This window comes from Typopeltis vanoorti, chromosome 7 (genome assembly GCF_054136105.1).
Source record: "Typopeltis vanoorti isolate ZY-2024b chromosome 7, IOZ_Tvanoo_1.0, whole genome shotgun sequence".
In the NCBI taxonomy this organism is placed as follows: Eukaryota; Metazoa; Arthropoda; class Arachnida; order Uropygi; family Thelyphonidae; genus Typopeltis; species Typopeltis vanoorti.
Genome location: NC_143555.1, coordinates 95,509,234 through 95,524,134, shown reverse-complemented (window position 1 = coordinate 95,524,134; position 14,901 = coordinate 95,509,234). Strand labels below are relative to the sequence as shown.

General features: G+C 33.8%; 1 protein-coding gene across 1 annotated transcript in view; it reads left to right on the top strand.

Annotated features, from left to right (window-relative positions):
* Positions 1–7,416, top strand: part of LOC150104881 (transient receptor potential-gamma protein-like) — a 350,865-nt gene extending 343,449 nt beyond the window's left edge. Inside the window, exon 15 of the mRNA XM_090396037.1 lies at positions 6,356–7,416. Within this exon, the coding sequence (XP_090252163.1) occupies positions 6,356–7,401 (1,046 nt within the window). The 3' untranslated portion in view covers positions 7,402–7,416. The remainder of the gene's footprint in view (positions 1–6,355) is intronic.
* Positions 7,417–14,901: the final 7,485 nt, after the last annotated feature.

The following is a 14,901-nucleotide window of genomic DNA, read 5'->3' as shown; positions in this document are numbered from 1 at the left end:
GCAGATGGAAAGGATTGCCAGCAATATCGAGCGATTAGCTAAATGTACAAATCAATATTTCAGAAAATGAAGAACGCTTACCTCTATATATATCATACAATTCACCATCAAAAATACACAACACGAAACACTAACACGCGAGACGCCATCTTGTTCCAAGATCTCTCTATCTCTTACCAAGTATGAGCCTGGCGTACTGCTAGCAATTTATTCTCTTCGAACTTGCCTTATAAGGACTGGCTTAAAGGGGCGAAGCAAGAATGCTTTTCATCTTCCCCGTTATCTGTAGCGGACAGTGTAGGGATAAGTTGTTATTGAGCTATTAAAGCTCTGATCATGGCAGGAGGGTAACAGCAACAGCCGAACCTCAGTTAAACTTCATTGGTTACAGCATTGCCATCTATTATTACCCTCCAAGGGTATTGGATTCAATGAATCAATCACCGCATCTCACGGTCGATTGACCACCTCCTCTTCGAACTTGTCCATCAGCCACAACTGGTATAGGACAGGTATGAGCAACCTTTTTAAGTGTACGTGCTAAAATCGCAAAATCTTTGGTGCAAAATTTTCTCACGTGCCATCGAAAATTTTGAGGAACATATTATTATTTGGTACCTTTAAATATTGAGAGAACCTTTTCAAATAATCAAAAATCATACTAGGGTGGTAAAATCAAAGAATATTGTAAGAGTGATTAATGTAAATCATGTAAGATTAGATGAATAAAAAAAAAATTAGTGAGGGAATTTTTACTTAAAAGTCCTTCTATCCTGTTGATACTGTGGATATTTTTTATTTGCCTTTAAGTGTAATTCTAGCTACCATATGCAGCCACACAATTTAAAGATAATGGTATATTTTTATATATATATAGCATAAATATGAATAGAAAAAAAGGAGGAAAAAAGAAAGGAAGTGAAAAAGGGAATAAAGCGAAAGGCAAAAGGAAAAACGTAAATTACAACCGAATGACCAAAGTTGTACAGTCACAAAGTACATACAAAAAATAATTGTTTTCTTCGTACAGCTTACGAGTTTAATGAAAATCGGATCATGGGATGTAAAAATGATGACAGAGACATATGGATACTGACAAAAATTATAATTTGGACTCAGAAAATCTCGTCATAATCACTCCCTGCATACACCTACCAAATTTAAGCAAACCAAACATTAGTACAATTATAAGACTATCCACACCTACACACATGCAAATGAAAGAGAAGGATACGCATGCTATCTAATCACGTGCAGATAACACTTCATAGTCCTGAATATTGATAATACATTTAATAATGAAACTTAGTAATACTTTACTAAGTTTTATTGAGAGTTTTCCTTTAAATTATTGTGTTATCTGTCAATAATCGAATACTGTCATATATTAATTTCGGTTCTTCTAAGGCATCTCTAACCGCATCAAGACCACCTTGGTTTTGGTCTTTCTCTGGGTGATTTACCCTACAGTCTTGACATGAATTTCTTGTTTTGTCAATCTTTCCTTTTGGATTCTGTTTAAGTTTCTATTACCATCTGAGATTCGCACAGACATTACTGAATGCTAACATTGTCCATTTCCTTTCTCATATCTTCATTTGAATATGCTTGATGTCATCAATTTTCATTTACAACTCTCGTATGTGTGGTCTCTAATCTTTGATCCATTTTGACTTCTAATCCGGCTCTCAGATCCATAACTTAAATTGGTTTGAACACTTTCTTGTATACTGCTAGTTGAGGATTTTTGACTAAGTTCTGTCTTATTCCACATAAATTTATCGATTTGGCTCCTCACCATATCTTCTTTGTTTTATTCTGTTGTCTGTTTCCATACTTAATTTGCCAACTTCACTAACATATTTTCCTTCTTCTATACGTTCTTCCTTTAGAATGCAGCCACTGTTTTCAATATTCTGCTATTTTCATAGTCTTTGTTTTTCTTGGACTTATTTTCATGTCAAATTTCCTACAGCAGTGATTCAATTAGGTTAAAATCCTACAGACCTGTACAGGATTATTATAGCACTTTTATATAAAGTAAAAGCATGTGCATCGAGTAAAGAGCTGAGATTAACATATCCAATTTTAAAAAATTAAGGTTCAATGTAACTTTTCTTCATAATATGAGCTATACAGATAATGAATAATAGTGTAGATAGTAAGACAAATATGTTTTATAACGGATTTTACATCCTCTTCCTATATGTCCTTTAATTCTGGTTGCTGAATTAACTTCAAAACATGTTATATTCCATTATTTCTCAATAGTTTGTTTTAAAGAGAAAATCTGATCCTGACAACCCCTGTTTGGCTTGAACCTTGCTTGTTGTTTTCAGTTTCTCTTCCTCAGTTTTTCTTAGACTCCTTCTTTTGTGCAAGCACGAATGAATTATCTGGAGAATACTCAGTAGGGAAATTCATGTGCAATTCTTATTCAGTTTTACAATCATCGGCAATTGGTCCATCTGAACAATCCTTCTGAATTATTAAGCCTAATCTCTGCACTCTATAAAGCTTTTATAAATCTGTTTGAGCATTTGTGGTCGAATATTATCTATTCCAGCTGTCATTTCAGATTCTATTCTGCACATCTTCTGTTTTTGTATTGTACTTTATCATCTCTGATTCCTTTTAGAGTGCTCTTTCATACATTTCAAAGCTTTTTCAATAGCCTCGAGAACATTTTACGCCCTACCTCATATTTATGTTTCGTATTCTTACAAATGTTTTTCCGTGGTTTTTATTTTTGCACGCTGCCTCCCTTTCTTATGTTTTTCTCCGTATTATATCAGAGCCTATGATGACTTACTTGCATGGACTTGGCGATAAATTATCATCTTTTCTAGAGGATTACCAATTTAACTTTCTGAGTCAACGATGCCATTCTGATCTTTCTATACTTAAAACAATTTTACCAGGTATCCTTGGTGGAATCAATCAATTAACATCCATAAGGTTGGATTACTGTAACAGATAAAGCAACTCATAGCGTCAATTGCACTGAAATTAGTATTACATTCTTTTGCTTACATAATATCTAGTGTTGAATTTAGTGGAGCCACACACTAGGTTTATAATCCTAATGTATGACAGATTAAATTTATATAAACAAATAATTTAAAAATCTTTTGGAAATTTAATTTATTTTTTTATTTTTTAAATTTTTAAATAAAAAAATTTTTTTTTCAATTTTTAGAAAAATATATTAAGTACACCTTTTATTAAAGCCCCTGAATTCTCTTTATTCGCAGAGTGAAAAGAATTGCTATGTTTTTAATAATTATTGCAACTTTCAAACTTACATCTGTAATTTATTCAAATCCTTCGACTATTTCTTAGCCGAAGATTTCATTCAATTAAAAAATAATAGGGATTATTAAATTAATTACTTAATTAAATTATTTGTATTTTTAATTGCTTACACTCTCGGTTTCTGCAATGAGAAATAACGTGTATTCTCGAGCTAATTTGTTTGTTTTCATGGTAGAATATCTCCTGTTTCACCCAACTCAGGCACATTTGAAAAATTCTAAATAAAGCTCTTCACATTCTTCATGGTAATGCTATTGTTTTGAATTATTTCCAAGCGAAAAAGCACTTTTTTTTCCTCAGCTTGAGACTGACTACGATGGGAATTAAAGTTGCTTGTTTTTCCAGTTACTATTTCAGTGTCATTAATCTGTAGAATTTGTCCAAATACCTTTTTATATTCTTTGAAAATTATGTGCCAAGATTTGTTACTCCTTGGCAAGAATGTTTTGCAACGATTTATTAAATTTGTACAATTTTTAAAAAAAAAATCGAACATAAATAATATTTTTACAAAATTTCATTTATTTTTTAATTTATTCAATTAAAAATATTTAATTTTTTAAGAACTTTTTTGATTAAAAAGAAGTTTATTAAGCACACCTTTTTGTTTAATACTTTTATATACTTCTTAATTAAAAATGAAATAACCGGGATGATTTTTTTGTTCAACTTACCAAAATTAATTTTACATTTTTTTTTTTAAATTTCTTTGTTAAGTTTCGTAGAAGCAGAAAGGTGGTTATTCAATTAATAACTGATTCGGATTCTTAAATTATTAACATATTTAAACATAATAATTCATCAAAGATGAATGGGATTTCACACTATTATTATTAATTTATCAAATTAATAATAATAGTGTGAAGCATACATTTTATTTTATATAACCAAAAATGCTTCTTATTTGAAGACTGGGAGATTATCAAAATTAATATTTACGCTTCTCTCTCTCCCTCTCTCTCTCTCTCTCTCTCCAAATGCCTTAAGATCTAAATTTCTAAAAAATCTAAATGTTTTAAAGCCAAGATGTAAGTTTGGACTCTGGATCAAGATGTACATACGATGGTTAGTAGTCAGACAGTATCCTTCGTTTTTGATAGCTTATAATAGATTGTTAACATCATCAAATTAAAGACCAATCGAATTAAATAAGCCAATAACTTGCATTACTGAAAGGAAGCCATTCGCGTATTGTCCATGACCAACAGAGCATAGATTTCTAGTGGATCCACCTAAATGTACCCCCGCCCCCTGCCCCTTGAAAATTAAGTCCAGCGCCAGTATGAATAAGACGTAGGCGTAGATGTAAATTGGAATCTAAATTTATAATAAGTTCAGTCTTAGGATAGGTTAAGTCGTTATTAAAAAAACAGGAAGATATCCAATGAGTGAAATGATACGATTCTGAATAAATAAATGAACACCAAATTAAATTAATTAATTTATACAACTTATTTTATGCAATAACATACAAATTATTATGTTATTTTTATGTTTTATTATTTAATCATATCGCCTGTTTGGTTGAATGGATAGCAACTCTGCTTTATGGCTATCTACTCAACCAATCTCGAATTCTCAAATATACGCTGTAGTGTAGGGATTCGGAACACATCCTTTGTGTATATTTAAATATACAAGTAATAATCTAGGTGTTTTGTGTGCATTCAGTTATTTTAATTTATTAAATTTAATTTTAATTAAATAATAATGTGCAACGTTGTTCATTTAAATTTAAATTAAATCTACATGATTTAACTCCATTAAATAAATTATATTTAATTTTAAAGATTTAATTCCGTAAAATCATTCAAGCTTTTCTCTATTAAAATTCAGAATACTTTTCTCCATCCCCTCCCCAAAATATAAAGCTTAAATCAGGATTGTATTGCAACTACAATATTATCTTCAAACTATGCAACAGAGCGAACTAAAATACAATATTAGAATCCTATCAAAAATATGAAGACCATTATATGCTTTTAAAGCATATAATGGTCTTCATAGCCGCCTAAGACCGAATAACTCAGCTTTTGAAGCTGAGTTATGCGGTCTTAGGCGGCTGTTTTTGGGTTAGCTAATACACACACACACACGCACGCACGCACGCCTATACTACTTGCACTCTGTTTTTTATGTTTACTGATAATTGAGAATATTACAATCAAATCAAATGTATGCACAAGTTTATTTTCAAAAGTTAGAATTTAACACCACCATTTTGCAATTAAGATGTGTATACAGTAATTGAAAGTAAGTAAAATAATATATTAAACAATAAAAACCATATAATAATTATCTATATGTAATAAACCATATAATAATTATCTATATGATTAATTGTTGATTCAAACAGGTCATTCGTGCTTCCATGAAAGAGATACGTAAATTACTTCGTCAAGAACGAAATAGACGATTAAAGATATTTTCGCAACAGTTTGTCAGTTTATTGCTTTTTTTTTGCATTATTATTGAATATATTATATTATTAATATAATTCAATAATATATTAATAATATATTATTGAATATATTCAATATTTAGTATTATTGAATACTTATTTTAAATAAATATCGATACTAATTAGTTAAAATTAGAATCATGTATATACGTCTTTCAAACTGATGGTGCTTTGAATTTTTTTTTATTTGTGTTTTTAATATTGCATTGATCGGTGTGCTTAAAAAGGCTAAGATACTTCGTTCTCTATTGTTTATTCTATTTCTCCCCCTCCCTTCCAATTAATATCTCGTAACTTCGTTGCAGATAATATTTTTCCACTTTCCCAAAAGAATGGCCTTCGTCTCACTGTAATATGAGACATCTACTGCTATGACGATTAATTTATTAATTATGCATGTTATTATTGAATTATGTTTTCATTTAAAAAAAAATCTCAAAATGTCGATAAAATGAAAGCTAAAAATTTACATTTTATAAGATAAGAAGAAAAAAAAAAGGAGGGGGGATATTTAATTTAGTGTGACTCAAAATTTACATGACTTGCCTGTGTAAATGGTTTTCTTTCTTGTTTCTTTAGGTTCTGGAGGAAAGAAAGGTCGACAAAAGGAGAGACGATTAATGAAGGGTTTTAACATAGGACTTGTCGAAGGTTCTATGCAGACCATTCCTGAATCGGATGTCGAAACCTCCAAGAAGTCTCCGATGAGTCGGTTTGCTCGATTGGCTCGTCTAGCAAGCGGAAAAAAGAAAGCAAAGAAAGGACGATGGGGTCACATTATCGACGCCACTAAAAACGCTCGAGACGCCTTCTCCCGCAGTAGAAGTATGGACTCCATCAGTAGCCACGTAAGTTCCGAACAACACAGCCCTCGAGAGACTTCGTCTGCTAGTGGTTCGAGCCTTAGTATTGGAGGATCTCAAGGGAACATCAGTGAGGAAGAGACAACAAAGAGGGATCGAGGTACTAACACCGAAACCCCTGCTCTTAAGTGGTCCCGAATAACGCGCAAACTTGGTGTCTTGACATTCCCCGCCAGATTCCGACATGCCTTCCATGACAACGATAAAACTGATTCAAACCAGACGAACTCTGGCAACAAAAGCAATTCCCGGAAGGCCAAAGCACGTCGAACAGTCAGTGCACCAGCGCCCTCTGGTCAGAAACTTCAACATTTAGAACCTGTTCCGACCAAACAACCTTATTTGTCAATACCCTCTGTTAGTGTTACCATGCAAGAACCCGACATATCAACGCCCCCATCCAATGAAGAAAATTCCAATCATCAGTCCAGGGAAGAATCGCCGCCAGCAGACGCTAATTGCACCGAAATCATTGTTCCCACAAGTGTCATTCAAGAAAACGATGAATCGAACTCGTCGTCAGTGCAGGAAATGACGCCAAAAGTTAACCCTACCCACGACACCCCATTCACTATTAATGTGCAGAATGGCGTTTCCGCTGCTAGTAGTCCGGACAGTGCAACGTCAGAAGCATCAGGCTACGTATCCTCCCGCGAACCCCTTGTTTCTACTGAAAAGTCTAGCAACGGAACCCTTGGACTTATTTCTACTGTTTATGGCATTGAACCTGTAAACAAAGAAATGAGATCCGGATGGATATAAAGAACATATTCTCATCATCTGGTTTGCCAAGTGACTTATTTATTGACGATTTTTTTTTTCCACATTCCATACGTAAACCGAACTCTATGTACATCTAGATATATGGATTAATAGAGAAAATAGGACAGATAGCTAGCTAGACTCGATAGATTTTTATACTAAAAAAAAAAAAGTTCTATTATAAGAGTTCGACAATACACATATTGAAGAAATCATAATGGTTTCAAGAATTGAAAGGGGAAAAAATATTTTCATTTGCTTCTTCCTTGTATAAATTAACTATAGTTTTTGAGTATAGGTTAAGAAAAAAACAGAAAAATGATAAACCGAATGCTTTTGTCCTTTATCTAACTTGTATTTTGACAGCCTCCTGGAATATGTTGAATTAAATCGCACAGTTTTCTAAACACTAAAGATAATTTTCATGTACATCTGAAATCACTAAAGACTTGCATAATTTTAATCAAAATTAATTAGTAGTATAAAATAATTTATAAACTTATTTAAAACTAAAATTTTAGCTTGAATTTTAATTATAACTTAAATAATATTTTATTTTGCTAAAATATTTTAAGACACCATTTTTATTTATATATATTTATATATAAAATTAAAATGAATTTTAGAGGAAGAAAAAGAGAGGTTTGAGGGAAGGGGAATCAATCGACCGTGAGATGCGGTGATTGATTTTATATGAGATGCCCATACATATAGGGTAACGAATGGCAATGCTGAACCAATGAAGTTTAACTGAGGTTCGGCTGTTGCTGTTATCCTGGGTAAATGAGTTCGCTCTCTTAGGTTTTGCCCTAAGGGAGCACTTTGAGTCTCCGGGGAAAGTGTTCTCCGGCACGGCCCGCTGAGGGGTACTTGCCGGTGAAAATTATTATTTTCCTCGGAATATGAGCGGTTCTGCTCAGTGGTCGGGGAGCCCGTCACTGAGTGGAACCAACGCTGAGATTAGGACGGTCTTTCGCCCACTATGGAGTGGCCTAGAGATCGTCCGTATTTTTGAGATTTCACCTTTACTTACATAGTCGGTGATTGATTCACTCAATCCAATACCCTTGGAGGGTAATGGATGGCAATGCTGCAGCCAGTGAAGTTCTAACTGAGGCTCGGCTATTGCTGTTACCCTCCTGCCATGATCAGAGCTTTAATAGCTCAATAACACCTTATCCCTACACTGTCCTCTACAGATAACGGGGAAGATAAAAAGCATTCTTGCTTCGCCCCTTTAAGCCAGTCCTTATAAGAGGAAGAAAAATTGCAAGTTACAAGCTATATAAATATAAATATAGAAATATAAATATATATATCAGTCCGAAACGAGTAGGCTTTTTATGATGATCGCATAATGCGATATTTTCTTTCTTTTTTTTTTTATTCGGCAAAAATGTACATATAATCTTATCCTTTTCATTCTAAGGTGTTTCCAAAACTTTTGCGTTCAGTTTTGCTCAACAAATTCCATATTTCCTGCAATTCACTATATCCATTTTTTAGGATTCCGCTAAATGTAGATATAGTAAATAAATAGTAAACAGGTGTTCATTTATTTTATTTTCTGAACTATATAGTATATAATCTACAGGATGCTATGTGCACTTGTGCGGCAATGTTATTTATTGCTCTTGATTGTTATACTATAGTTCTACCTTATCTATGTTCCAGTAAACTTCGAAAGATTCATAAGACTTTTAATGCTTCCTTTAAAAAAAAAAAGTAATATTTTGTATTCCTATTAAGACAAACCCTTAGACTGAAATAAAGAGAATAATATATTCCATTTGAGATCCTGTGATCTTTTTATGGATAGAACTGAGTTTATTTGATTAAAAAAGTTTCAAGTAACATCAGTTCAGCATTAAAATTGGGTATTACTTCTACAAAGTTTGAGATCACGGAAGTTGATAACTCTTGGCATGTTGAAGAGTCATAATACTAAACCGATAGAGGATTTTTTTTAAGTTCTGATATTGAGTAGCGATCAATTTGAAATGTACATTCTACTAAAGCCCAGTTTTTTTTTTTTTCCAATTGATCTGTAAGCTAGAGTTTTCTGAATGCTAGTGTAATAATGTTGACAATGTTAGATTCTATTTTTATTGAGATACTCTTGGCTACAGCTACAATATTGTTGTTTTACGAAGTCTTTTTATAGCCCTTAACCGAGTTAGGTTAATTTGAATTATGGTCGAAGATACTTATCAGTGTATCGATAAACTGCAATCCTTTTTTGGTCGATTCACCTATTTTGCAGGATAAAAAAACCACGAGTTTTTTTTAATCCTGCAAAATAGGTGAATCCGCCTGATGAGATTAGAATCCAGGTCTTTCCAAACAAAGGATATTATCGTTAGGGAGGAGGCTCATCTTAAGTGGGAATCCTACTTATCCGAAAGAGTGCAAAATATTTTGATATTCCATCTTATTATTTATGTTGCAATTTCGGCATCTAACTAATGAAGGGGAATTGCCAACTAACAGCTGCAAAATCACTGATGTGGGTGAACAAAAATTTCACCTGGCCTAGTATGTATATTTGTTGCTGAGATCAGTAAAAAGTACATACATACGATGGGGGGGGTCTGAAAATTTCTGATAAACAACCAAAACAAAAATGATATTAAAGTAACTGATATAAGCACACGAAAGGACATATCTTCAAATCCTTTAACTCTAATATTTCATCAAATTGTAATAATTTGTTCTTTTTCTTTCTTGTGGTTATATCAGTTGCTTTAATATCATTTTTGTTTTAGGTGTTTATCAAAACTTTCCAGATCCCCCCCCTCTTGTAGTTACATCAGAGCCTCTATGCTTTGTGTTCACGTATCCTAGTTGGAGATGGGATGGTTTTTCTTTCAGATGAGCACCAATTTTAAAATTGTTTACAGTTATTCATTAGAGAACAGTTCCTTCTAAAATGTTCAGTTGTGGATTTATTTACTACTTTAATAATACGCTTCAGTTTTTGAGATGGACATTGAAAGATGATATCATTGTGTGTATGGCTTTCTGGAGTGTTAGGTATTTCTAACACTCCGTGTTAATAGATTTCTACATTATTGTTGAAATGATTGATGTGAGAACAATGAGTCGAAGATTAGGACAGATTGATATGTGAGCTAATTTTCAAGCTGTCAGATAAAGGTCATGTAATAGAAGAGTGTAGAGAGGTGATGTAAGATAGCGAATAATTAAAATTATCATTAAGACTAGAAGTATGTTATCAAGGTTGTTCAAGGACTCTCTCTCTCTCTCTCTCTCTCTCTCTCTGAAAAAGATCATAGGAAATCTTCACTATGTAATTCGCAGTTTTTACGAAATGAATGCAAACGAAGAATTAGGGATGATCAGCAATTGCCATCAATCACTTCAGTGACTGTTGTTAACATAAGAAAGTTTTTAACATTTGCTCCTTTCGAAATTTCTCGCAGGTATTATAAGCAAAAGAGAAATACATCCTCTGTAAAAAAAAAGAAACCGAACTTTTCGAAAATAGAAGAAACTAGTGGTGCCACCTGTTGTATCTTTTTGTTGTCGAAAGCGGCAACCTTCATTAGTGTTGTATCAACTGTTTATGATATTTGTTTCATTAGAAGCCGAGTTATAGTGCTAAGAGTGACAGTGTGTTTTGACGAACGGTCGGAAAATGACTTTCAAACAGAGAGCTGCGATTGACTTTTGTGTTAAACTTGGTAAACGTTTTACCGAAACGCATCAAATGCTTCAAAAAGCATACGGTGATGAATGCTTATCCCGTACTCAAGTTTACGAGTGGTTTAAGTGATTTCAAAGTGGTCGTCAGACGCTTGAGGACGACGAAAAGCCGGGCTGTCCAAAAACTGGATTGAGCGAAGTTAACATCCAAAAAGTGATGTCATCAAAGAAAACCCGAAATCGTCCGTGAGATTGGTTGAAAATGAATTGGGGATTCCAAAATCAACTGTTCACAACATTTTGACGGAGAGTTTGGGCCTTCGTAAATTGAATTCGCGATTTTTTCTCCACAAGTTGACCTACGACCAAACAATATATCGAATTGAACATTGCAAGGACCTCATTAAAACCGCTCGTACGGACTCAAATTCCTTGAAACGATCGGTACTGGTGACGAAACGTGGTGTTTTGAGTATGAGCCCGAAACAAAGCGCCAGAGTGCTGAGCGGAGACCACCAGAAGAGGGGCATCCGAAAAAAAAAGTCGCTTGGAGAAGTCAAAAGTAAAGACAATGCGGATTTGTTTCTACGATTCCAAAGGCATTATCCACAAAGAATTCGTTCCGCCTCAAAACTTCGAGTTTTATCTCAAAGTTTTGAAGCGATTGATAGCGAGAATTCGTCGTACGGCATGAATATCGTGACGACCGATCGTTCGTCAAAACACACTGTCAGTCTTGGCGCCATAACTTGGCTTCTAATGAAACAAATGTCATAAACAGTTAACACAACACTAATGAAGGTTACTGCTTTCGACAACAAAACGATACAACAGGTGGCGCCAGTAGTTTCTTCTATTTTCGAAAAGTTCAGTTTCTTTTTGGACAGAGGGTGTATGAAGTTTTTCTTTTGTTTTATCTATACTGTGAACTTCCCTAGCGTGCTTGGAAATATGAACTGCTCATGGAGAAGGCAATCGGGCCATTACAATTATCACAGCGTTATAATTGGATGGGTTATTGACGAGGAAAAATTCACTGATATTAAGAGATCGTTTATGAAAAATTCCAGTGGATAGTGTAAATGTTTCGGCATATTTCATTTAGGTCAATCGAAGCATAAAAAATAAAATCAATTCGGAATTGGGTACACATTAAATTCACCGAGTGAAATCATATCCCTGTTCAGGAAGATGAACTGCGAAGTAGGTTGTTAATGGGGGGGGGGGGGTCAGGGGAAATAAATGAAACGAAGAGAATGAGTGAAGTGAATTTTAAATCAGAGCAGTTCCAATAATGTAATAATGCGTAATGCGTGCTAGGCAGTTTCTAGCCTATGACAGAATAGAAATAACTGATACCACCTTTCAAGAGGGAAAGAATCCTAGAGAGAGAGAGAGAGAATTGGAAATGCGAGATGAATGAAGTTAGAAATCGAAGTGAAATTAAAGCTTCATTTAGATGGAAATTTAGCCTTAGGCTCCGTATATTGATGCAATTTGTTGTGGACAGTTTTAGATCTCTTTGTTTTTATCTGTAGAAGATTCAACTGCGCTGATTTCACTTTTCATGCTTTATAGTTTTTGTTTTTTTTTTAAAAAGAAATGAGTTGTTTAGGATTATCGCCGAATCATACATAATAAATTCCAATCAAAGGAACTGGATTACTCTTTGAGTGGACCACAGAGAAAGTGTCAGTCGCCAGACGAGGGACACAAAGCATAAAAAATGAAGCAGATTAAAAAAAAATATAGTTTTTTTTTTAAAAAAAAAGAAATGAGTTGTTTAGGATTATCGCCGAATCATACATAATAAATTCCAATCAAAGGAACTGGATTACTCTTTGAGTGGACCACAGAGAAAGTGTCAGTCGCCAGACGAGGAACACAAAGCATAAAAAATGAAGCAGATTAAAAAAAACAAAAAAAACTTTACTTCTGGATCCATGTTCTCCATTCCTTGTATATTTCACTCTATTGAATAAAATCGAGAATCAGACTATTTCAAAGACAAACCAAAACATCTAATTGGAGTAAAATTTAGTTTAGAAGATATAAAGGGAATTCACATAAAGTTAAAAAGTTGATGGAAGTTTTTTCATTTGGCTATGCTATCAATTATATATTTGGCTTAATCCTTTATCCAAGTGTAAGCAAACAAAGTTTGCACCTGAAGTATTTTCAGGACTGGGGCAATTCGTGGCCAAGGTGGTATGACTTCACATCACTTGCCTTAGTATCCCATAATGCAAAGCACATCGCTTTGCGGACATGTATAATGCTATCATTAAAAAGGAAGGGTCACTACCGAGACCAGTTTGAACCTTTATTGAGGTCTCATCAGTGGGAACCAGGCCCAGAGGTGGTGATACTAAGGTGGAAGTAATGGACAAGTCATATTTCCATATACGAGTTGCTAAAAAGTATCACACCGGTCTGGGTAGCGACCCTTCCCTTAATGCATAGCATTATACATGTCCGTAAGGAGATGTGCTTTGCATTATGGGATACTAAGGTAAGTGATGAGAAGTTATACCACCTTGGCCACGAGTTGCCCCAGTCCTGAAAATACTTCAGTCGCAAACCTTGTTTGCTTACACTTGGATAAAGGATTAAACCAAATATATAATTGGAAGTATAAAAAGAATTTCAACGCATCGGTGAGAGCCTTGAAATCAGATACAAATTATAAGATTTTGCAATCTCATTTTATAATAAGATTGTGTGTCAAGAGACCATCATGCTGTAAGATGGCGCTGTGATCTCATCATTATTATGTCTAACAAGCATTTAAGCGCCCATCACCTTCCGTTTCGTATGAGACTGGCTAACTCACTTTCAATTGAAAAAACCTGATTAAGATTCTTTGTATTCTAGACGGGATTCGAACCCAGGTCTTTTCAACCAAAGGACTTCGTTTATAATGGCTGAGCTATGAATACTCTTTGTTCACGTAATCTGAATGGATATTTTTTTTTCTCACTCTTCTTACTCCAGGAAATCCACAAATCTCAAATTGGCATAGAAAGGAAAAATCTAATGCCATTGTTATTATTAAAAATAAAAAAAATAAAATAAAAGCTACACGTTGAGCTCAAAACGCAGAATTCTGCAAATAACATTGCAAAGGCTGGACTCGCTGTATCAAGTTGGGAAAATTAGAATTCGTTCGGAACAATGTGACTAAGGTCAGGTTGTCACTATATTATATTTGTTATTTACTGCGTATTTTATCCGGAAATCAGATTGAAAGACCTCAGTGATAAATGCTCATCGTACTCTTGACGAAATTCGGTCTTTCTAACCGAAAGCTACGTGTCACGTCGCGCCGTTCTTTCGACGATCCTACGAAGATGCTAATTCAGAAAGGCACTACGAAAACAGTAACACAATTTTTAATGAGAATTCTATCCAGAAAAATTTTAAACTCATCGCACGTTAGAACTCTTCTTCTAATGCCCTCATGCGGAATTTTTTTTCAAGCCATTTTAGGCATCCAATAAAAGGACGATAGTTTTACACCAGGTTAAAATGATCTGTATGCCGTTATCAAAGAGAAAACTGCTCATCAGAATGTTTTCTATGACACTTCATGGATTTCTGTTTAATAAATCATGAATAGAGAGATTTTCCGGAAAGTGTAACACTCTGTGATAGGCGGGCGATATCTAAAATCTCATTTTGTTACGAGGTACTTTCTTAGAAAACTTCGATTTTTTTTTTTTTTAGATTAGAAGCACATTACTTGAATATATTTTAAATCATTTAGTGATCATTAAAAAAATTAAATCACTTGTTTTGAATTTTTAATACGCTCATTGGTTTCAAAAGGTTAAT